At 38.5% G+C, this 25,738-nt stretch overlaps 2 protein-coding genes across 8 annotated transcripts in view; both read right to left on the bottom strand.

The window, feature by feature from the left end:
- The window catches only part of Ccdc138 (coiled-coil domain containing 138), a 41,440-nt gene extending 34,493 nt beyond the window's left edge, over positions 1–6,947 (bottom strand). The window contains exons 1-4 of one of the 6 annotated variants that reach the window (XM_042695344.1): positions 6,813–6,835; positions 5,266–5,323; positions 3,765–3,839; positions 1,808–1,925 (exon numbers count right to left, since the gene is read on the bottom strand). In XM_042695344.1, the coding sequence (XP_042551278.1) occupies positions 1,808–1,860 (53 nt within the window). In that variant the 5' untranslated portion in view covers positions 1,861–1,925; positions 3,765–3,839; positions 5,266–5,323; positions 6,813–6,835. Of the gene's footprint in view, positions 1–1,807; positions 1,927–3,764; positions 3,840–5,263; positions 5,324–6,812 lie in introns of those variants that run through there. The other 5 variants (XM_042695342.1, XM_042695346.1, XM_042695345.1 and 2 more) reach the window with 5 other exon arrangements.
- Positions 6,948–8,225: 1,278 nt separating this feature from the next.
- Ranbp2 (RAN binding protein 2) overlaps positions 8,226–25,738 on the bottom strand; it is a 65,788-nt gene continuing 48,275 nt past the window's right edge. For both annotated transcript variants that reach the window (XM_042695340.1, XM_042695341.1), the window contains exons 24-29: positions 23,839–24,043; positions 22,627–22,728; positions 12,781–12,926; positions 11,037–11,310; positions 10,376–10,710; positions 8,226–10,001 (exon numbers count right to left, since the gene is read on the bottom strand). In XM_042695340.1, coding sequence (XP_042551274.1) covers positions 9,696–10,001; positions 10,376–10,710; positions 11,037–11,310; positions 12,781–12,926; positions 22,627–22,728; positions 23,839–24,043 — 1,368 coding nt within the window. In that variant the 3' untranslated portion in view covers positions 8,226–9,695. The remainder of the gene's footprint in view (positions 10,002–10,375; positions 10,711–11,036; positions 11,311–12,780; positions 12,927–22,626; positions 22,729–23,838; positions 24,044–25,738) is intronic.

Raw genomic sequence — 25,738 nt, 5'->3', positions numbered from 1 at the left:
TCCCTTATTTGCAATAACTAGTATATGTCTAGGACAAGCAGAAGAGGTCAAAAGCTATGTACATATGACCATATAAGATGATGTTAAGCAAAATGAATCCCAAGACAGGACACAAGTGTTTTTTTCTTTCTTGCTATTGTTTTTAATGTACTTATACATTATAATGTTTCTTTTGTATGTTCTTCCCCCATGGAATAACCCCTGTTTTTACTGTATTTGATTCCGGTGCCCTGCATCTTGTATATACACTTTTCTAATTTGGGGAGGGGAGAAGAAAAAACAAAATGCTTAAATTGGGATACAGGTTGACCCATTGTAACAGTGAGATGTACAAGACACTATGTTGAAACCCAGAATGTATTTTCCACATATAGTGTATCTCAATTTAAAACAGGCACTTTTCAAGTACTAAATAGCTACATGTGCTTTGTAGCTCCTGTGCTAGACATCATATTCTAGACTAGATCATAATTAGGGATTGTGAAAATACCCAACTGTATGAAGACCTTCATAGTCCAAAACTTTAAAATTATAATTTGGAATTACACCCAAATAGTTAAGAAAATAAAACAAATTATAACACTACAGAGCACAGCAAGGGCTGGGGAAGTGGCTCAGTGGTAGAGCACTTGCCTTGCATGTATGAGGCCCTGGGTTCGATTCCTCAGCACCACATAAGCAAAAAGAAAAAAGCCGGAAGTGGCGCTGTGGCTCAAGTGGTAGAGTGCTAGCCTTGAGCTGAAGAGCTGAGGGACAGTGGCCAGGCCCAGAGTTCAGGCTCCACGACCGGACCCAAAAAAAAATTTTTTTTTAAGTGCTCAAAAGGCAATTTATTTAAAAAATTTCAAGCTCACATGCATCATACCAATAATTTATATTTTATTCTTAATTATCTTTTCTCTCCATATCACATCAACATTTCAAATTGTGTGTTCATACACCTTTTCACGTTTTTCAAAATGTTAACTTCTGAAAACCAACATTTCTTCTGCCACATATTGATGTCACTAAATAATATTCAATTAAAAATGTATATCAGCCAGATACTGATAGATCATGCATATCATCCTAGTGACTCAGGACGGTGAGATCTAAGGATCGTGATTTAAAGCCATTCCAGATAGGAAAGTTCAGGAGACTATTATCTCCAGTTAACCACCAAAAAACTTAAAGTTGAGCTATGGCTCAAGTGGTAGAGCAGAAAAACTAATGTACAGCACCCATGGTCTGAGTTCAAGCTCCAATAGACAGGCAGACAGGCAGGCACGTAGAGGCAAAGAGGCACAGAGGCACATGCATGGGTGCATGATGCGTACAAGCACACGCACACATGCGTGCGCACACACACGTGTGCGCACACGTGCATTGACATGAGCAGGGGCACATACACCTCCCCCCCTACACTCACATTATTTCACATTTGCTCCCATTGTTTTTATACTGATTGTATCTGTAAATATTAAAGTCCTTTACAAAACTGAAACTTCATTTAACAACCCAGCAATGTAAAGATATATATTTTCTTATTACAGTCTCCTTTTCAATCTCTCTCCCAACTATCTTATGTACAGTGCTTACCACATTCCAAGACATACAATAGACACAGAGTTGCCTGAAGTCTCGTATTACAGTTCTATATCTTTCTAAAGAAAGTAAACAGGTCTTCCAAGATAAACTCTATAAGTGAGTGAGTCTCTTTAGCTATTCAGTGGGATCCAGATTGCATATATTTCCTCTCAAGGAAAGGAGCACATAAATATTTCCTTTATTCAGAAGATAATAACATTAAGAATTCAGAATACTTTACCCATTCACATTTAAGTGTTTAAATGAACTGCAAAAAGGTGTTGAATAATTCATTCTTTCATCTGAATAACATCTTAATGATGAACCAATCTTATCTCCAGAAGAGTAGATATCCAAATCTGTCAATTAAAAAAATATATACTGATATCAACTAATTCTCTCATTCTAGTCTCCTAAAGGTAAGATACTAACATCACTGAATGACTTATCTCCATGTCTCCCTAATGAAAGCATATAGATCAGACATCAATTTTTATATTTATACAGTATTTCATTGATTACAAAATGTTTTTTCCATTATTAACTTATTTGTCTCTGTGAAGCAAGTAAAATAAGTGTCTTCAATCCTATCCTATGGAACAGGAAAATAGCAAAGAACTGAACTTTTCCAAGTAACCTAACTAGTAGGTATGTTACTTAGAAATTCAGAATCCAGACTAAAATCCAAAATCTACCCTTCTTTCCTCACGTCCCCATTTGTCTTAACTGTAAGCCTCTATAGCTAAAAAAAATAAAAAGGAAAACTGCGACAAAAAATTCAGATATTGTTACGATTGAATATAAAATGTCCCCTCTCTCAGGCTCATGTGTCACAATTTGGTCTTCAGCTTGTGGCACTATTTTGGGAGGCTCTGGAAACCAAGAGGGGAGATTCAGATGATGGGAGCAAGTATGTCAGTAGAGGCAGGTCCTTGGGAGGATCTTGTCCATGACTGCTTCCTATTTCTACTTCCATTCTAACATCTCTCCTCAATTACAAATTCCTATTATTATGATGCTCTGTTCCAAGCACTTGGGACCAAGTCACCACAGACTGAACTCTTGAAAATCGTGAGCCAATATACATCTTTCCTCCTTTAAGCTGCTTTTCTTAAGTATTTGATCATAGCAACATAAAAACCTACTATAGATAATCAGGCAAATGTATGTTCCTTCCTCTGACATTCATATCTATGCCTCAAAAATTTAATGGGATGTCATTATTTTTAATTTTTATTGTTATTGTAAAGGTGATATGCAGAGAGGTTACAGTTAGATAAGTAAGGTAGTGAGTACTTTTTTTTGTTTTTGTTTTTTTTTGTTGGTTGGTTGTGAGGCATGAACTCTGGGCCTGGGTGCTGTCCCTCAGCTCTTCAGCTCAAGGGTAGCACTCTACCACTTGAGCCACAGTGCCACTTCCAGCTTTTTCTGCTTATGTGGTGCTGAGGAATCATGGGAGGCAAGCACTCTACCACTGAGCCACCTTCCCAACCCAGCACATTTCTTTTTGGACAATGTCTCATTCTCTCCCAGTCTCCTGACTCGTACTCACCCACAAGTTACATAGTTCATTTTCAACATAATGTATAAATGAGCACCACTGCTGCATTTGTTCACCCTTTGGACTATAATTTTCAAGGTTTTTTTCTCTTGGAAGTTTAAAGGTTTTAGTACAAATTTCAAACTGAAGTTTGATATTATTAAGAATGTTTTTAACAATCTGGAACTCTTCCTCATTCTTGAAGAATGAGTATTTTTCAACTCAACCCATTCCAATTTAAAACAAAATAGATTTACTAAACCAATTATCTGAGATAACCCATCAAAAGAAATATCTATACATAAGTTACATTACCTAATACTTCAAATGGGGAATGGTAAACCCTTTATACAACTACTTAAAGATAATAAAAATATAATTAAATGAATAAAATTTCAAAATGGGGCCAGGCATGGTGGGGCATGCCTATCATTGTAACTGCTCTGGATGAGAAGGCAGGAGTTGTGATTTGAGGCCAATCCAGGTTAAAACTAGTAAATTCTCTATCTAAAAGTCAAACTAAAAGCAAAAAGACTGAGGCTGTGGCTAAAATGGTAAAGTACTTGCCAAACTTGAGATCCTGAAGTCAATCTCTAGCAAAAAAAAAAACAAAAAACAAAAAAAAAAACTCAAAATGGTCAAGCATGATGGCGCTCACCTGCAATCCCAGCACTCAGCAGGCTGAGTCAAGATGACTGTAAGTTGGAGGTCAGCCTAGGCCACATAAAAGACACTGTCATTAAATAAAAATAAAAATTAAAAAATGATCCCAAAAATTTACAGGTGGACCCATTGCAACAATGAAATGTACAAGTCGTTATGTTGAAAACGAACTTTACAATTTTAGTGGGGGGAGGGGAGCGGGGAAGATTGGGTGGGGGGGGCAAGGGAAGGATGGGAAGGGATAGGAAGGGGAAACAAAGGAGGCGGCTACAATGCTTGATAAGAAATGTACTCATTATCTTGCCCATATAATTGTAACCCCTCTGTATAGTATTTTCACTATAAAAAAAAGTCAAAAAAAGATCCCAAAAATTAAAAATGAAATAATGAAATATGATAATAAATGGGATATCAAAATGAAATATGAAAACCTAACCAACCACCTGATAAACCGTGTATATCTATCTTGGTACTATGACTTGAACTCAGGGCCTCAGGATTTTTCCACTCACATCTTGTGCCTGACCACTTGAGTCACACCTCCACTTCAGTTCTTTGCAGGTTAACTGAATCTGGCTCCTCACCCAATTCTCTAATTTCAGTCTCCTGAGAAGCTAGGATAATAGGCATAAATCATCACTGTCCAGATTTTTAAACTTTTAAAGATAGTCTTTTTCAATTCTCCTAACATTTAATGATTAGTATGTTTTACTAGTGGAAAAAAAAATCATTTAAAAGTATTAACAAGGGCTGGGAATGTGGCTTAGTGGTAGAGTGCTTGCCTAACATGCATGAAGCCCTGGGTTTGATTCCTCAGTACCACATAAACAGAAAAAGCCAGAAATAGTACTGTGGTTCAAGTGGTAAAGTGCTAGCCTTGTGCAAAAGAAGCTCAAGGACAGTGCCCGGGCCCTGAGTTCAAACCCCAGGACTGGCAAAAAAAAAAAAAAAATATATATATATATATATAAGTATATTAAGTTTAATACATATTACCATAGCAATAATGCTGCAGATTACCAAAGATATTATTAACTAACCTAACCTTACATTACAATTATCTTTTCCAAGTACTTGATCAATCCCTGTTATAATGGAACATAAAATTTATGATTGAAAATAGCAATCAGTTTTCTTTACTCAATATATTACAATTTTTAACATCTTCAAAAGCAGACATTATCAGTTGTAGATGTAACTCAGTAGTAGAGACTACTCATGCCTAACGTGAGTGACGCTTTGAGTTTGAACCCCAGCCTTGGTATAGGGATGGAAGGGAAGCTAGATATATTGCAATTGAAAAGCCAACATACATAAGAAAATAAGAGACTTACTAACTTTGATTTTTAAAGATATCGTACACATTTATTTCCAAAATCTTGATTGCTATTATCTTATTACCAGATTGAAAACAGTACCATAAGACTATCACTAACCACATCCAAAAAAAATCTTTTGCCTCAAATTGACTTGTTAAAAACACTCAAATCTCTTACCTGGGGAGATCAGAGATCTTCTCTTATATTTAGCCTGATCAAAATTTGAAAAGTCATGCTAAAAAATGAGAGAGAGAGAGAAAGAAAGAGAGAGAGAGAGAGAGATTGAATTTATTCTCTCAAAATATTTTCCACAAATTATACATTACAAAGGTTAATGTAGAGACATATAGTAGACACCCCCCAAAACCAAGCGGTCACTATGAAAAACACCAATAGCAAAGCAGCCAACATTATATACCTTTTGGTTCATCAGAGCAATCCAAACTTCACTATATTATATTCCTACCAAAAATGTATAACCAGCCAGGCTTCAGTGGCTCACATCTGTAGTCCTAGCTGCTCAGAAGGCTGAGATCTGAGGATAGAGGTTCAAAGCCAGCCTTGGTGGTAAGTTTGAGAAATTTTTATCTCCCAATTAACCACAAAAAAGCTGGAAGTGGAGCTATGGCTCATGTGGCAGATCATTAGTTAGCTTTGAGCCAAAAAAGCTAAGGGATAGCACCTGAGCCCGATTTCGAGCTGCGGTATGCATACATACACACACATACATACAAAAAAATGAGAGTCAATAAAGAGTAACCCATCAGAAAAATCTGAACTGAGGGCTACTCTAATAAATCATCTTAAAATTCACAAAAGATTTTTGTTATGTAAAACAAAGACTGAACTTCTGTTGTAGTAAAGGCTGCAAGAGAATCAAATGAAACGTTTATTCTTGGAATTTTTTTACCTGCACCAATTTTTTAAAAATGTACCAGTACTTGGGCTTGAACTCGGGCCTGAGTGCTGCCTCTTAGCTTTTTCACTATAGGATAGTGCTCTACCACTTGAGCCGCAGCTCAACTCTGATTTTTTTTTTTGGGGGGGGGGGTGGCTAATTGGAGATAATAGTCTCATGGACTTTCTTGCCTTGGCTGGCTGTGAACTGTGACCTCGGATCTCAGCATCCTGAGTAGCTAGGATTACAGGCGTGAGCCACCAGCACCCCACCAAAATGTTTTCTGAAAAGAACCATAATTGAGATAATTAGTATAATTTGAACATGACCCTTAGAGTACTGTACCAATAAAAGGTTTCCTGAAAATGTATTAGAAGATATATAATATCTGTTAGAAGATATATTAGAATGCCCTTATTCCTAAGACAAACTTATTTATGTAGGAGCAAAGGAGCCAGTAAATTACCCTCAGAGAGCAAAATATGTGGATGCAGTGAAGCCGGTAAGGCAAATGAGGCAAAACATTAACTGGTTAAATCCAAGTGATGGCGAGAAAAATTCGAGCTACTCAATTTTCTCTAAGTTGGTAATTACTTCAAAATAAAAGCCTCCTGTTTTCCGTGCTTCGCTGGTATCACTCAACACTACTTTCGTGGTAAGCCCCGGAAAGTTTATGGTGATGGAATTTTCCCGAGGGAAAGCAAGGCTTTCCTAAGCAGCACTCGGCCCATGAGGACAGGCCCGGAGAGCGCCTGGGAGCCCATGAGGGCCGCGGCGAAGCCTTCACAGCAACCACCCCCTACGCGAAGACCACCTTTAGTCTCACCTCGCTGGAACAGTTGCCCCTAAGTCCGTACTGGCTTTTGAGACGCTCAACAACTAAATCTTGTCCAGGCGGCTTGACTAGCCTCGGCTCCATAGCACGCCGGTGCAGCGGCGATCTCCAGGGAAACTGCTTTCAAACGCGCTATACGTCGCGGAGGGGCGGGGCTCGTGCAACGCAGTGCGCTAAGGCGCACCGGCCACACCCTCCAGGGGGCGGGGACAGCCGAGCGGCCGTGCGTGGCGGCGCGAATCGCGCAGAGCGAACGCATCATGGAGCGTCAGGACCCCCTTGGTGGTTTACGCTCCAACCGGAAGGGGCTGGAACTCGCGCCTTGCATTACCAGTCAGCTGATTCCGCGGCCAAGTGGGTGCGTTTACTGAGTGTCCACTCTTTCCCCCCAGCGGATGACTTCATAAGTGACAATTGCCTTTCCATCTCCCCGGGCCGGCGCCAACCCCCAGCAGTTGGGTTGGTAGCTGCACGCCCGAGGGGCCGGGATTGGTGCCGCCGGAAGACAGGTTTGGAGCCCAACTGCAGCATGCTGGCCCAAGGGCCGAGCTACCAAGTAGCTTTGGTGTGCTTTTTGCCACAAAAATTGCCTGTTAATTCCTTGTTTAATTCCTTGCCGTTTCCAAAAGTGGTGTAAAGGGGTACTTAAAAGTATTAGCAATTCAGCTGCTTGAGAAAACATCCACTTTGTTTTTAAAGGGAAGCTTTCCTCAGCAACAACAGTGCCCAGATGTCTATATAGCATATCAACCTAAAAACTTAAGAGACTAAGGGGAACGGTTGTTCAAACACTTTAATATCTTTGATTCATACATTTTACATTTGTGTAACCCCTTTTCTGAGTTCCCTGTACTAACAACTAAATTGTCTGGATTATTTTTTAAATATACAAATGTCCTAATTTTATTACGAGATCAATACTTTAGCAGGAGGATGGATAGTAAAGGTTCTACCTAAAATTTAATTAGTACGGTGCTTTTTGCTGTAAAGTATTACTTAAAATCCATAAACAGTGAATTGCTTTATCTTTAAGCAGATTTTAATGAAACAATATAAAATCCAGCCAGTTTGAAAAAAATACATTATCAATGTTAGGTATATACCATGTTAGCGATTAACAAACATCACAAAGTTGTTTCCTGAAATGTGACACAAAGATGTTCCTATAAATGCTTCAAGCTGCTTTTAATCATCTTTGGAATACTCATACCAGAAAATTCAGTTTACACATCACACCTCATCAAATTTTTGGCTAAAGTTTTTAAAGCTTTTTAATTAATAAATTTAATAATTTAGGATAGCATAAAATCTGTAAAACATCTCTTAAAAAACATTTGCTTTTACTTAGAATTTATTCTAAAATCATAATGGTATTAACCATCTCAGCTGAAGTTTACAATACAATTTTTACATCCATTTATATTACATAGGTTTCCAAAGAAGACAATTCTAAACACTAAATGTGCATATATGCAATCCACCATTCTCTGAGGTTCAAGTAGTTCCACAGATACACTTGGGAGTAGTTACTTCAGGAATCTAGGCTTTGTGGCTAAGATGATTTACCAAAGGTATTCCCATCACTAGTTGCACAGACCACACATCATACTGTCTCACTGGTAGCTGAACAGACAATTCACTAAACTCTATTTTCAAATCAGCATTAAAAAGGAATTATCCTCATTGGCTTTCCTCACTAAACAAAATGAGCTATTTTCACTGGAAAGAATAGAGTAAAAGGGAGTCGATACCCATGATTGCAATATAGAAATTTTTGTGCTGTCTAGAGTTTTTGCACTTCTACATTGGGAATGCCAATGAGAATATCCTCTTCAATTTGCCTAACTTTTGACACAGTCATTTCCAAATACATTTTTGGGGTTTATCAAACGTGAAAATTATGTGGTCAATGTTTAGTGACCTTCTTTTAACTGTCCTCCTTACTTTATGCATAGTACTAGAATGAACAGACTAGATGCACAAATAATTTTTTAAAATATCATAGTTGTTATCAATTATCACTTTATTTTTGCTACAAAATTCACCAGAAAAAGGTACTGCAACAATCTAATATAATGCAAATCTTTTAACCAAAGAATGTGGTATAGACCTTGTAAAAATATTCATACTTTATCACAATAACTAGGGAAAAATTCAGTTCTGTTATCAGAACCAAGCTGAAGTTTCTGAGGTAGTAGAGACAGATGACAGTAAAATATAAAACAAAAAAATTAAAATGTAAAAATCAATACCTTCAAGAGAGCACAGGAAGCTACATGTTTTAAGAAAAGAGGAAATTCTATTTAAAAGTTAATTTGTACCTATACAGGAGGCATAAAGATTACAGAAGAGCACTTTGGTTAACTCTCTACCTTCTGTGACTCTACCCATTTATAAATGAGTCTCTATGCACAAACGAGCACACCAATAGTTAAGATTACCAAATATATTTCAGATCTAAAATAAAATTATCCGAGTTATGGTCCCTTTATTCAAATGGTAGGTATATTCATGCAGGAAGTCCCAGTATCTTAAAAAGGAATTAAAATTGCATATATCATATTTCTTCAATAGTCTGGGAAGGTCTATTGCTTTTAACAAGATTAGTATTATCCGTTTTAATACAATTGTGTCAGGAGTACATAAACACAAGTACACCTGAAATACACCAGTGTTTGAACTTTTATTTCACACCATGCAAGGTCAATTATAACACATTAAAAAGTGACAACAGCTATAAGCTGCAATTTTACATTTATACACTGGAAACGTCCATTTTCAAAAGCTGAACATAATTACCATATTTTTTTTAACAGTTAAGCTTCAATTCAACTGCTTATACAGATAAAATTTACTATGAAAAGCAATGATTTTTTATAGCTGTCCACATTCTGTGATACTAATTCTTCCACTAACAGACCCTTTGGGAGAACCAAACGATTCGATCTTTTTTACAACATCCATGCCATCCTTAACAAACCCAAATACTACATGCTTAAAGTCCAAATGTTCTGCTTTCTTCAGTGTTATAAAAAACTGAGAATTATTGGTATCCCGGCCTCTATTAGCCATGGAAAGTAAGCCAGGACCAGTGTGTTTCACGTCAAAGTTTTCATCTTCAAATTTATCTCCATAAATGGACTTTCCTCCAGTTCCATCATGTTTGGTGATATCTCCCCCCTGGTGGGAAAAAAAAGAAGATTTCAAGTAATAAGAATCCATAGTAAAATATTTATACACAAAAAAAGCATCACTATGGGATAAATTCCAAACATCTGAATTTTTTGTACAAATGCAATTTGGTAACTAAAATATTTGTTTTCTAAAGGTAAAAAATAAAAAGACCCAGTCTCTAGCAACCTTCAATTATTAGAAATGTGAATCCTTCCAGTTTTAACAAAGGATATAGTTGAGTACCAATGCTAAGTGTTCGATAAGAAAGCTAAAGAAATTTTTTAAAAAGGCCAGAATGAGATCAAGAAGAAACAGTGAAATTTGCCAATTTAGTGTAACTCTTTCAGGCTTTAAAACTGTGATGCATAGTTTATACTTACTTGGCAAACAAAATCTGGAATTACTCTGTGAAAAATGGAATTCTTGAAACCAAAGCCCTTCTCTCCAGTGCACAGTGCTCTGAAGTTCTCAGCAGTTAGAGGAACAATGTTTGAAAATAATTCCATGGTTATACGGCCTAGAGGTTCACCATCCACACAAACATCAAAAAATACCACAGGATTGGTCTCCTTTGATAACTCTGCTGCCAGTGATACTTGTCCTTTCTGAAGTTTCAATAAATTCTGTTGACATTCTTCAAACTTTTTCTTAAAGCACTCAGCCATTTCTTTTGTTTTAAATCTCACTGCAAGCTGTTCTATTTTTGCTTCTCCATCTATTGAAAGAAAAACCTTAATATCAAAATCATTTATAATGTTTTTGTAAAAGATTTTAGAAAACTTCAAAAGAAAAGAAATGAAAGGGGCGGGGGAAGTTGGCTAAGTGGTAGAGTGCTTGCCTTGCTTGAGGCTCTGGGTTTAATTCCTCAACACCACATAAGCAGAAAAAGCCAGAAGGGCCTTATGGCTCAAGTGGTAGAGCACTAGCCTTGAGCTGAAGAGCTGGGACAGCTCCCAGGCACAGAGTTCAGGCCCCATAACTGACCAAAAAAAAAAAAAACAAAAAGAAATAAGAAAATAACATATGAGAGTAGAAACTCACCAGCATAATCTGAAGCAGTCCAAACTAAAGCATTATTTGAAACATTTAAAGGTTTTAATTCCATTGTTTTGGTAATAAAATGGTTTGCACACACTTTAAAGACTTGGTCTCTTCTCATCAGGATCCGGTAATAATTCTTCATTGTATGCCAAAGAATCTTTATGTCTCCTACACCACGTTCTTTCCATTGAATAACATCTCTATCCCACCTATAAAGTTTGGCTCTTTCTTTAAATAAAATTTCTTCATCTTCTTCTCCAGATTTGACTTCTACCTATGAAAACAAATAGGATTACCTATAAATTGGCATTTATAATATTCAAATCCCATATTTTCAACCTATTTTCTTTATAATAAAGCTAACAAGTTGTATAGTACTGTGGGAGATTATCCCAGAACTAGAAATATAGTTGATTTGGTTGAAGCAGTTAAGCTCTGCTTTGTCATTAAGTATTTTTTTTAATTATGTAGTAAGTATATTTTGCCTGCCTCCTTTCCAGGTTAGATGAGGCTTCAAAAGTAGTGGTTCAGGGGCTGGGAAGGTGGCTCAGTGGTAGAGCGCTTGCCTTGCATGCCTGAGGCCCTGGGTTCGATTCCTCAGTACCACTTAAGCAAAAAGAAAAAAGCCGGAAGTGGCACTGTAGCTCAAGTGGTAGAGCGCTAGCCTTGAGCTGAAGGACAGCGCCCAGGCCCAGAGTTCAGTCCCCATGACCGGACCCAAAAAAAAAAAAAAGTAGTGGTTCATTTTTTTGTTTTGCTTTTGGCAGTACTGGAATTTGGAACCTACATTTTCTAGGGAGGTAATCTTACCATTTCAACTACACCCCTAAAAGCACATTGTTAATTTTTTTGCGTTGTTTTTCAGCTAGGTTCTCAAATACTTGTCAAACGCCAACCTCAAACTAAATCCTACCTATGAACTCCTTTGGAAGCTGGAATCACCAGTGTGTGTGCCATTATGTAGGCTTGCAGCTGAGATTGGGTCAGGCCAACTTTTTGTCAGTAATACTCTATTAGTATTATTCTCTCAATCTCTGTTTCCTCAGTAGCTAGGATTACAACTCCAGTTACTCTAACTGGTCTAGTACTGATTCTCAAAGGGAAATATCAACTACCAATTAAAATTTAAAAAGGATAATTTTCCTTGTCTAGGAATTTTGCAAATTGACTTCTGGCCTCAGAATTATATTATGCAAACAAAACATATCCTAACAGGATATAAAAATGTTTCTTCTGCCAGGCACTGGTGGCTCACATATTTAATCCTAGCTATTTCAGGAGGCAGAGATCTGAGGATCATAGTTCAAAACTAGCCTGGGTAAGAAAATCCATGAGATTCTTACCTCCAATTAACCACCAAAAAAAGCCAGATATAGAGCTGTGGTTCAGTTAGTACAACACTAGCCTTGAGCCAGAGACAGCCCCCAAACCCTGGATTTAAGCCCGAGGAACAGCCCAAAAAAAAAAACAACAACAAAAAAAACACCTTCAAGACAAGGTTAAGGGTGCAGCTGTGTAGAATGCAGGCATAACATGCACAAAATCCTAGGTTTAACTCCCAGCATCAAACACAAACACATTTAAAGTAATATATAATTAAGGCTGGAATCTTACAAATAGGGCTTCCATTTCAAATTGTAAATATTCAGAAAGAAATGCACACAAATAAACGTAAGCCAGAGCACATTTTAAACTCCAACCTGAAAATAAGCGTTTTAATGCAATTTTCAATACTTAACAATACCTCTGGTAGTGAGACTATTGGCTCAAAATGGATGTCTTCGTTATGAACAACTTCTTCATCACTACCATCCTCATCTTCAATACCTTTCCCTCTTGTCTGTGTTCCGAACACAGTTGCTCCAGTATTTGCCCACTGGAAATTTTTATCTGTTGAATAAATTAAGAGTATTTAAGGATGGAATCTATGGTCTTAGATAACTTTGAACATTCAAAGTGGAATTGTGTCAATTTTAACTCCTATATATAGGAGCAAAATTGAAAAGGACTTATAAAATTCAATCTATGAGTATTTTTTTTTTTTAGCAAATGCAATCTATGAGTATTTACCATACAACAAATCCAGAGAAAATCAATCGAAGCTACAAAAATGTACAAACAAAACTCAGAAGTAATCAAATCAAAAGCTGCTTCACTGAACGGCTAAGTATATCTTCAAAAGTCCCTAATGAACCTGAAGAACAAAACAAAAAAAACAAGTAAATTTAAAAGAGCTTGGTGAGGACTGGGAAGGTGGTTCAGTGAAAGAGTGCTTGCCTCTGGGTTTGATTCCTCAGCACCACACAAGCAGAAAAGGCCAGAAGTGGCGCTGTGGCTCAAGTGGTAGAGCGCTAGCCTTGAGCTGAAGAGCTAAGGGGCAGCGCCCAGGCCAGAGTTCAGGCCCCATAACCACCGCCCCCCCCAAAAAAAGAGCTTGGTGACTAATCTCCCTAGTAAAGAAAAGTGGTGCTGAGGAGAGACTGCAATGGGTAAAGATTGTTAAAGCAAGGCACCTGCTGTGTTGGTTAATTTTGATTATCAATTTGATTGAATTAAGAGATACTTAGATTAATAAAAAGTATATCTATGAGTGTGTCTAGTTGATGGACAATTAGATCACAAGAGCTCTGATCTAGTGAACAAATGGATTAATCCCTTCAAGGAGTCATACTATGGTGGCATTCATAAGGAGGTGGTAAGAGACTGAAGATGAGGCCTTGATGGAGAAATGAGGCCATGGGATGTTTTGGCAACTATATCTTGTTCTAGCTCCTTCTGTCTGCCTGTCCACCATAATGTAAATAAATTAAACTGTTTTACAGACTAAATCTTATGAGACTATGAGATAAAATAAGTCTTTGCTCCCTTAATTTGCTTATATCAAGAATTTGGGCAGAATAACACAAAAGCCTAACACAACTCCCTGTAACAGTTGAGTCTTTTGGGCTTAATACTTTAGTGTATAAGTCTGATATAGTAATTGGGATACTCACAGGAACAATAATAAGCACAGCAGTTTTCGTTTGGCATTTTTTTAAACCAATAAACACATAACTGTTGTTTTCTGTATCTGTTCATTTACTACCTTTGATCACAAGGTATTGTGAAAGTTAAAGCAAAAATAAAAAACTTGATATAAGTGAAACCATCAACTATACCATGGCGTAACACTTAAAAGTTATTTCTTAATGTTTAATTTGTTACCATAAGTAGCAAGAACTGTAAAACTTGTACATATGAAGCCAGGTGCCAGTGGCTTATGTCTGTAATGCTAGCTACCAAGGAGGTTGTAATCTAAGGTTCACAATTAAAAGCCAGCTGGGCCAGAAAGTCCATGAAGACTCCTATCTCCAATTAACTACCAAAAAGCAATAGTTATGGCTCACATGGCGGAGCACTAGCCTTGAGCAGAAAAGCTCAGGAACAGTGCCCAGGCCCTGAGTTCAAGCCGTCAGACCAGCACCCAAAAGAAAAAAAAAAAAAAAAAAACCTAGTAAATATGTGACAGCAATAGGAATTTAAATTATTTAAGCATCTTTAATAAGGGCAATTTAGATGGCACAAATATAAACAACAAGAGAAGCCAGGTGCTGATGGATTACACTTGTAACACTAACTACCTACTGATGAGGCTGAGCTCTAAGGATCATGGTTTGAAGACTGCCCAGGCTGAAAAGTCCATCCATGAGACTTTTCCAATTAACCACCAAAACCGAGAAGTGGAGCTATGGCTTAAGTGACAAAGCACCAGCTTTGAGCGATAAGCAACAGCATAAGGCTCGGAGTCTAAGCCCAGTACTGGTACAAAAAAATACTATGAGAATATATAACAAACAGCTTTATACTTCTAAACTTGAAACAAGAAAACTGATTATTCCTATATTTCTTTCTTTTCTTTTCTTTTCTTTTTTGGGTCCAGTCGTGGGGCCTGAACTCTGGGCCTGGGCACTGTCCCTCAGCTCTTCAGCTCAAGGCTAGCGCTCTACCACTTGAGCCACAGGGCCACTTCCGGCTTTTTTCTTTTTGCTTATATGGTGCTGAGGAATTGAACCCAGGGCCTCATGCATGCAAGGCAAGCGCTCTACCACTGAGCCACCTTCCCAGCCCCTATTTCTATATTTCTTCTTAAATAAGTGTAATCCAAAATAGATTAAAAGTAGAAGCACTTGGGGCTGGGAAGGTGGCTCAGTGGTAGAGCGCTTGCCTTGCATGCATGAGGCCATGGGTTCGATTCCTCGGCACCACATAAGCAAAAAGAAAAAAGCTGGAAGTGGCTCTGTGGCTCAAGTGGTAGAGCACTAGCCTTGAGCTGAAGAGCTGAGGGACAGCGCCCAGGCCCAGAGTTCAGGCCCACAACTGGACCCCCCAAAAAAAAAAAAAGTAGAAGCACCATTGATCAAGAAGATATATCAGTTGTATCATTACTTTAATAAATTAGTATAACTAATACTGAATCCAAATTATCTGCTTAAAACAATGTATATTCAAAAATCTTAAAATATTAGCAAATCAGAAGATGGCGACGGGGCAGTAGGGAAACGCCTCAGCTCTCTCCAACCAAAAAGAGAGTTCGAGTTCCAACGCTTAATCTCCCCAAGAGACCGACAACAACAAAAAGACGAACACTCAGAGAAAAACCAGAGGTGGAAAATAACAAAAAAAGAAAGAGAGGAAAAGAAATTCAGAACAGAGAACAGCGAAGACCCCTCCCCCAACCTTTACTGGCCGCGCGGCAGTGCGCCAAGCCGCTGGCCAGCCGGCCCAGTGGGGGCTGCCGGAGCCACAGAGACACAGGGGGCTGCTTGCAGATCACCAGGTACCGGATTGCAGAACAGCGGATCGCCAGGAACAGAGAAACCTACCAGGAACAGAGAAACCTACCAGCCGGGAGTCTCCACGAGGATCCCACTCCCACCCCTCACTCTCCACCAGAGCTGAGAGGCTCCATCCCGCCAAAGCCGCCCAGCACCAGCAGCGCCACAAAGGGACCTGTCGGTAGACCACCCGCCCAATCGCAATTGCAACGACCCGGCGGGGGCCGCCCAACCCAGCCTGCAACCACCCCAACTGAACTCGGACTGCAACAACAACTGACGACCTACAGGGTGAGTACCCCACAGGGGACAGTGAATCCATCAAGGGAGACCAGAGCTGGAGGGAATCCCCAGACCCTGACCTAGACTCCCTACCCCAACACCTGGACCACAGGACCCACTAAAACTGGGAACTGTTCGAGAGCTCCACCAGCCGGTGGAGCACACTCTGCTGGCCAGGCCAGAGCAAGAATGCCCCTGGAAGGGAGCTTAAATGCCCAAGCCAGGAACAGCGCCCCTGGGTCAAGACTACCAACAGTAGAAGAAATTTGAACTGTGTCCTCCAGGCTGCATAACCTAGGTGGTATACACATTAGCACAGGCCTAACGAGCGCGCTCCAGGCTGGGGCTGGAACCAGGCCCGGGGACCGGCGCCTGAACAAAGCAAAAAGGGTCAGAAGTGGGGCTGTGGCTCAAATGGTAGGGTGCCAGCCTTGAGCTGAAGAGCTGAGGGACAGCACCCAAACCTAGAGTTCAAGCCCACAACCAGCCCAAAACAAACAAAAACACATCAGGAGTCCATAGCAGACTCCAGTATTTGGGAGAGTGCATCCAGAGCATCTGATCTTCCCAAGAGCACCTGCAGGAGCAAACACAAGCAGTCTAGGCTGCTCAACCCTTCCAAAGGCGGGAATTGCCAGCAATCTACAGCAGAGAGCTGAGAATCCTAAGTAAGTCAGAATAGCAGCTGGAAATAGGCTCCCAACAGAATCCAGATCAGGCACAGACTCTCTCTACCAATACAGAATCAGCAACCAAGCAAAGACAGACACACCAAAACAAGATTGAAGAGCAGTCTCCTGAACCCCCATGCGAAAATCACAGAGAAAAATCACAAGGTTTACCACTACCCAGGACAGCAAGCTCACCTCAAAAGCCAGCAGCCATGCAGGGGAGAGCCCCAGTGGGAGCAAAGCAGGAATGGAAGACAAAAGCTACATCCAAGGGTTGCTGGAGGCAATGACTCAAGAAATAAAGCGAGAAATGGATCAGAAATTGAAAGAGCACAAGGATGAACTATCAAAAGATATACAGGATATCAAACAAAAGTTGGATGCAAAAATAGAAGCTGCACAAACCTCAGTAAGAAGTGAGATAAACGCCAAATTAGAGGTAATGCATACTGATCTCACCTCATTGAGAGGTGAGATCAGTACTCTGAGAACCAACATTGAATCCATAAAGGGATCCATTTCCTCCATGCAAACCACAATAGAAGCCACGGTCAACAGAGTGAATGAAATGGAAGGTAGAGTGTCAGATACAGAAGACAGAATACACCAACTGAACCAAAAAGTGACAGATATGGAAAAATCACTCAAATTAAACCAAAGGGAAATTCAAGAGCAAGCAGATAATGCTAAAAATATTTAACCTTCGCATAATCGGAGTGGACGAAGGTGAGGAATTCCAGAGCAAGGGAATGCAACACCTATTTAACAAGATAGTCAATGAAAATTTTCCCCACCTCAAAAACGACCATCTTAACTACATCACAAAAGCTTATCGAACACCCAACAAGCAAGATCCCAGGAGAAACACTTCTAGACACATTATAGTAAAAATGACAGATCTGAATAAGGAAACAATCCTGCATGCAGCAAAAATGAAGAAGGAGCTATACTACAACGGGAAAAAAATTAGAATCACTGCAGATCTCTCCACACAAACAATGAATGCAAGAAAAGCCTGGGAAAGCACCATACGAGCCCTGAGAGCCAATAACTGCCAACCCAGACTGATATACCCGGCAAAGCTAGCATTCACATTCGATGGAGAACTGAAAACTTTTAATAGCAAAGAAAAACTAAATGAATACATAAACATTAAGCCAGCATTACAAAGAATTCTAAGGGGGGGGGGGGGGGGGGGACACAACCTGAAGAAAGCAACCAGGAACTGGGACCTGCCCCAAACAGGCATTACTCAAAGTCTAACTGAGCAAGCACAGGAGGAAAGGAAAGAAGAAAAACTTAGGAAAACGGAATGGCAGGGACAACAATGCATCTCTCTATACTTTCTCTTAATATAAATGGGCTGAATTCGCCAATTAAAAGAAAACGAACTGAGGACTGGATCAGAAAACAAGACCCATCCATCTGTTGCCTTCAGGAGACCCACCTCTCAGCCAAACATACAAACAAACTCAGAGTGAAGGGGTGGAAAAGGATCTACCAATCAAATTCCCCCAATAAGAAAGCAGGTGTAGCTATCCTGATATCTGACAAAATAAACTTTTCATTAAAATCAGTACAGAAAGATAAGGACGGACACTACATATTAATAAAGGGAACAATCCAAGAGGAGGATATAACCATCATCAACTTATATGCCCCAAATATCGGTGCACCCAGATATGTTAAACAAATGCTCTCAAACTTACAGAATAAAATAGATCCCAATACGATAATACTAGGAGACTTTAACACCCCACTCTCACCAAAGGACAGGTCTACCAACCAGAGGATTGGCAAAGAAGCTACCGAATTAAGTGAGGCCATACTTCAAGCGGAATTAACTGACATCTACCGAGTATTTCACCCTAAAACAACACAGTACACATTCTTCTCAGCAGCTCATGGAACTTTCTCCAAAATAGACCAATCATAGTTCATGCAAGGAACTTAAGCAAATACAAAGGGATCGACATAATCCCCTGTATCCTATCTGACCACAGTGGAATCAAGCTAGCTCTCAATATCAAAGCATACCGCAGAAATTTCTCTAATACATGGAAATTGAACAGCACACTCCTTAACAAGGCCTGGGTAACAGAAGAGATCAGAGAAGAAATAAAGCATTTCCTACAACTCAATGAAAATGAAAACACCTCACAAAGAAACTTGTGGGACACAGCAAAAGCAGTCCTGAGGGGCAAATTTATTGCCCTCAGTGCCCACATCAAGAGAATGGAGACAGACCAAGTAAATAATCTCATGTTGCAACTAAAACAGCTAGAAAAACAAGAAAAAATGGGACCTAAAGCTACTAGACGAAGCCAGATAACCAAATTGAGAGCAGAGATTAACCAATTAGAAAATCAGAAAACCATAACCAAAATAAACCAAACAAAAAGCTGGTTCTTTGAAAAAATAAACAAAATTGATGGCCCGTTGGCAAGATTAATTAAAAAAAGAAGAGAGGAAACCCATATTAATAGGATTAGGGATGCCACGGGAAACATCACAACATGTACCCAAGATATCCAAACAATTCTAACAGACTACTTTCAAAAGCTATACTCTCTAAAGGAAGAAAATCTGGCGGAAATGGATGCATTTTTAGAGAAATACAAGTTACCCAAACTGAGCAAAGAAGAAGTTAACCAATTAAATAAGCCAATATCCTATAATGAGATACAGGAAGCTATCAAAAGTCTTCCAACAAAAAAAAGCCAGGACCAGATGGATTCACAGCAGAATTCTATAAGACCTTTAAAGAAGAACTAATACCCATACTCCTCAAGCTCTTCAGAGAAACAGAGAAGGAGGGAGCTATCCCAAACTCATTCTACGAAGCCAATATCACACTCATCCCCAAACCAGGCAAAGACCCAACCAAAAAGGAGAATTACAGGCCAATCTCCTTGATGAACACAGATGCAAAGATCCTTAACAAGATTCTAGCTAACAGAATCCAGAAACACATTAAAAAAATAATACACTATGATCAGGTAGGCTTCATCCCAGAGACACAGGGATGGTTTAACATACGTAAGTCAATAAATGTAACCCAGCATATCAACAGAGCCAAGGTCAAGAATCACATGATTATCGCCACAGATGCAGAAAAGGCCTTTGATAAAATTCAACATTCATTCATGCTAAAAGCTCTGGAGAAAATAGGAATAGAAGGAACATTTCTAAAAACAATAAAAGCCATTTATGACAGACCAATAGCCAATATTATACTTAATGGGGAAAAGCTACAACCAATCCTCCTAAAAACAGGAACAAGGCAAGGATGCCCACTGTCTCCACTCCTCTTCAACATAGTCCTAGAACCCTTAGCCAGGGCAATAAGGCAAGAAAAAGACATTAAAGGGATCCGCATAGGGAAAGAAGAAGTTAAACTATCCCTTTTTGCAGACGACATGATACTATACCTCCACGATCCCCAAAAACTCCATCCCCAAACTTTTAGAAATCATAAGTCACTTCGGCAAAATAGCAGGATACAAAATAAACCCACAAAAATCAATTGCCTTCCTATACACTGATAACGCACAGGAAGAGAGGGAAATAAAGGGAGCAACCCCATTCACAATAACCTCCCAAAAAATAAAATATTTAGGAATTAACCTAACCAAAGATGTAAAAGAACTATTTAATGAGAACTATAAAAAGTTAAAGAAAGAAATTGCAGAAGACACTAGGAAATGGAAAGACCTCCCATGCTCCTGGATAGGCCGACTTAATATAGTAAAGATGGTGATACTTCCAAAACTAATATACAAATTCAATGCAATTCCTATTAAAATCCCAATGACGTACATCACTGAAATACAGAAAACAGTCCAAAAATTTATATGGAACAACAAAAGACCTAGAATAGCCAAAACAATTCTAGGGGATAAAGACAATATGGGAGGGCTATCCATGCCGAACTAACTCTACTACAGAGCTATAATCACAAAGACAGCATGGTACTGGCACAAAAACAGACCCGAAGACCAATGGAACAGAATAGAAGATCCAGATATAAATCCACAGGCCTACAGCCAGCTGATATTCGACAAAGGAGCCAAAGACATACAATGGAAGAAACACAGCCTCTTCAACCGCTGGTGCTGGGAAAACTGGGCAGCCACATGCAGAAAACTAAAAGTGGACCCCAGCCTATCACCATGCACCAACATCAACTCAAAATGGATTAAAGACCTTAACATTAAACCTGAATCTCTGAAACTACTGCAGGACAGAGTAGGAGAGACACTTGAACTAATAGGCACAGGAAGGAACTTCCTGAACAGAGTCCCAGGGTCACAACAAGTTGGAGAGAGACTGGACAAATGGGACTACCTTAAAATAAAAAGCTTCTGCACAGCTAAATCTATCGCAACTAAGCTAGAAAGACAACCAACTAATTGGGAAAAAATATTTACCAGCAATATATCAGACAAGGGGTTAACATCCTGTATATACAGGGAACTCAAGAAACTAATCCCTCCCAAACCTAACAAACCAATTACTAAATGGGCAAGGGAACTAAAGAAGGACTTCTCAAATGAAGAAATAAAAATGGCAAAGAAACACATGAGGAAATGTTCATCATCCCTGCTGGTGAAGGAAATGCAAATCAAGACAACCCTGAGATACCACCTTACCCCAGTCAGAATGTCCCACATCCACAAATCAGCCAACGACAAATGCTGGAGGGGATGTGGAGAAAGAGGAACCCTATCACACTGCTGGTGGGAATGTACACTTATACAACCACTTTGGAAAGCAGTCTGGAGGGTCCTTAGAAAGCTAAAGATTGACCTCCCTTACGACCCAGTCATACCACTTCTAGGCATCTACCCTGAACAACAGGAACCAATATACAAGGACACGTGCACCTCCATGTTTATTGCAGCACTGTTCGCAATAGCTAGGATATGGAAACAACCTAGATGCCCCACCACAGATGAATGGATCCAAAAATTGTGGTATCTATACACAATGGAATATTATGCAGCCATTAGAAATGACAAAATAATGGCATTTGCAGGGAAATGGATGGAGCTAGAAGGAATCATGTTGAGCGAGGTAAGCCAAGAACGAAGAGACAAACAGTACATGGTCTCCCTGATAAGTGGATGCTAAATCCAAAAGGTTAGGTGATACGACAAAACTAACAGGACTTAAGAAACAAAGAACTCCCGCTCATCTGGTTGAACCACTACTAAATATCCCCATGCTGCTGATCACAAATATGGTATATAACATGTGAACACTGTTATATATTACAGACTGTGGTAGACAATTTGCTCCAGGGAAGTTAGAATTAACTTGTGACTTTGAAATTATGTAATCATTTAATCACAAAAAAAAAAAAAAAAGAACCTCGGGGAAGGGAGGGAGGGAGGGGATGGTAGGGGGAAAACAATGGAGGGGGGTAACAATGTTCAAGAGGAAGTGTACTCAATACCTCACTCATGTAACTGTAACCCTCTGTATAGTAGCTTTACAATAAAAAAAAAAAAAGTAAAAAAAAAAAAAAAAATTAGCAAATCAAACTAAAAGAACAAAGCTACCAAATCAAGGTTACTCTGAAACTCAAAAGTAGATCTGCAATTCAGGATGGAATGGACTATCACAAAATTTAGTATTCCACATTAAATTATGAAACAATTCCTATAGTCATATTTTTTAGTAACAGGATATAGAAGCACTTCATTATTAAAAAACTAATGAAGTGGCATTTTTCTTATAGTCAAAACACTGTAAAAAGGACTCCTATCAGTTGCACTTGATTTCTAAAATGATCATTAAAATTTTTCCTCCAGATCTTACCTTTAGAACCAAAAGCAAAATCCCCAGAATTACTGGAAGCCAAGTCCGCAAATGACAGCCCTGTACTATTTCCAAATCCAAATGAAACTGTTTTGCTTTCCACTGGCAAAAGAAAAAGAATTTACTATGTCTACAAATTTCAATTTACAATAATTAAGATATATTGAACATCAAAGCTTTATCCAGAACCAAAAAAGAAAAGGAGGACTTTTCTATACTACAGGGTGATGAAGGGTAGCACCTATATTCTGATTAAGTGACAAAACACATCCAATTCTGAGATTTTAAGAAACATTACTTTGACAGAAACTACTCCTCCTCAAAATACTCTAATGCCAAAAGCATGACAAATAGCAATGAGGAGTAATCTATACAAAAATGGGATAGACGTATGTAGATCCCATTTTACACCAAACCTTATTCCCTAAAACAAATAATCAGAGGCAAGATCTTAGGAAACATCTATGTAAAAAGATTTAGTGTTCCATACTATATATAAGCTTATAAAACCAAATATACCATTTAAACTAGGCCATCACATGTAGGGAGTCTTGTCTGAATTTTAAATTTGTCTTTCAAATTCTCTACTTAAAAATTAATATAAGTACAGATTTAAAGATACTTTCCTCTTCTAGCATATTAAAGTCTCTAAAGGGTCTAAACTTTCAGAAGTTTAGGACTTCTGAAAAATAATGTACACAATATAGTGGTATTAAGCAATACAATTTAAAGATACTTTCTACACTTCAGAAACAGTAATTCTAAATATTATTTACTATAATTGAAGAGTTAAAATAAGCTTTGAGGCACTGAAAAGACACAAAATTTTTAAACCTCTAATACACTGACTCTCACAAATAACTAAAAAAACTATACTTGAGTGGTGATATAATAAGTAAATTTCAAACAGTTGTCAAGTAAAAACCATACACACAAAAAATTACTGTGTAACCAAATTTGTCTTTTATGCTCAGATATAGGTCAGAATCCCAATGCTTTTTTATATTCCTGCCATCACAAATCTAACAATTAAAAATGTTGACTGTCTTTGACAACAAAGTATGCTAACAATTATGATCAATATATTTTGCTTCTTTAAGGCACCTCAAAATTTGTTTTCAAGTGAGTTTAGAATCCACCTTTAAAAGTCTGATTATCTCAAACAGATAGACATATCTCATCCAATGTATGATTTAAACATATCAGTTTTACCTTCACTTGTAGGTTTTAGATCAGTTTCCTTTGCAGTAGATAAATCTACAGGTTTATTGGCAGTCCCAGAAGAAACAGGTGGTAAGCTAGTAAGCTTGATGGCGGAATCAGGTTCTTCAGACTTACACAAAAATGGTGCAGTCACTTCAGTTCCACCTGTGTACACATTATCAGCTATGTCAGTTATTTCCTCACTCTGGGATTTCTGCAAAGAACAAAATATTATGTCATTTAATAATGATCTACAAAAAGGGTTGTAGAACCTATTTCAAAAAAGAAACAAAGACGTAAATCAGGTACTGGTAACTCAGACCTTTAATATTAGCTATTTAGGGAGCTAAGAACAGGAAGATCATGGTTTAAGGCCAGCCTGGGCAGAAAAGTTCTAGAGACTCCTCTAACCTAGAACTGAGAACAGTGGAGAGTACATGACATCTTAAGCTACACTGATGGCAACGATTGGAAGGATCACAGTGCCAGGCCAGCCTGGGTAGAAAAGACTACCTCTTCATCTAGAAAGCTAGAAGCAGCAGCACTATCAGCAGTAATGAGCCTTTTAAAGTAGATGGTTCAAGACTCAGTCATGGATAGGAAGAGGCTTATCCACAAGTGAAAAACAGGACTAGAGGTGTGAATCAGCCACAAAGCAACATAGCAAGCATGGGACCCTGAGTTTAAACACCAGTACCAACACACACACAAAAAAATTTTTTTAAGAAAACAGAGGATTCAGACTTTGAATGATTACTATACTTCACCTTATCTACTCCCAAACCTACAACTAGATACTTGCCCTGAAACATACACAGAAACTCTAGGAAGCCTCAAAGTAGATGTACTTAGGAGTATCAAGATCAGAGGGACAATTTGGTGGTGGAATCCATGGTGGGAACTTTTCTCCCTATCCTGTATTTCAAGCCTGGGTGTTTAGTAGATTAATGAACTAGAATTACCAATGGTACCAATAAAAAAATTAAAGAAAAAAAAAGCCAACTTTTTTAGCCAGATGAGAAAAGGACAATCTAAAGTACAAGCTTGAGGACAGATTTTTGAAGACTGCTATCATAGCTGTTGGATCACAAGTACTCAAAATTGATCAAAACACTTCTACTACAAGTAATAGTCTGTGTATGAGTATATAACATCTGAACAGATAAATCTATTTACTGTGGTGAGTAGACAGATTTTAGAATGACTTGCCATCCTGACCCTTTTTTAGTAGCTGCAATAGCAATGAAGTAATTCCACTGTCATTATGATTGTCTAGAGAATTTAAGGTAAGAGTGTTCTAAAATTGTAACTACTAGGCATTCTTCATATCCCTTTTGGTAATTATCTAAATGTGTAATTTTCTGAAAATATTACAGCTAAGCCCAAAATTAATATTCCAGAAACGGAATAAAACCATCAAGTATGCTAACAATTATGATTAATATATTTTGCTTCTTTATGGCAGCTCAAAATTTGTTTTCAAGTGAGTTTAGAATCCACCTTTAAAAGTCTGATTATCTCAAACAGACAGACATCAAGTAATGTTATATTTAAGACAGACACATTGATTCATACCCAGCGTTCATTATGAGTTATTTTACATGTTTTGAGCAATATTCAAACCTAACATAAATGGCCTAATATTATGTTAAGACTCTTATATGAAATTAACTAGCAAAAAGTCAGAACTAGAGGAGTGGCTCAAGTGGTGGAGTACCAGCCAGGAGAGAAAAAGCGGAGCCAAAGTGAGAAACCCTGAATTCAAGAAATACAAAGCAAGAGAGAGACAGAAAGGGGAGAGCAAGCAGAGTCCAAACTCATCAGGAAGAAAAAAATGGGATGCTGGGAAAGAGTAAAAAAAGCACTCAAGACACAAACTAAGCCATAATTATGCCTGAAAATGTAAAAA

Source organism: Dipodomys spectabilis, unplaced genomic scaffold (genome assembly GCF_019054845.1).
Source record: "Dipodomys spectabilis isolate Male_0828 unplaced genomic scaffold, ASM1905484v1 ptg000187l, whole genome shotgun sequence".
Lineage (NCBI taxonomy): Eukaryota > Metazoa > Chordata > Mammalia > Rodentia > Heteromyidae > Dipodomys > Dipodomys spectabilis.
The sequence above is the reverse complement of the archived record's forward strand: the minus strand, read 5'-3'. Positions and strand labels throughout refer to the sequence as shown.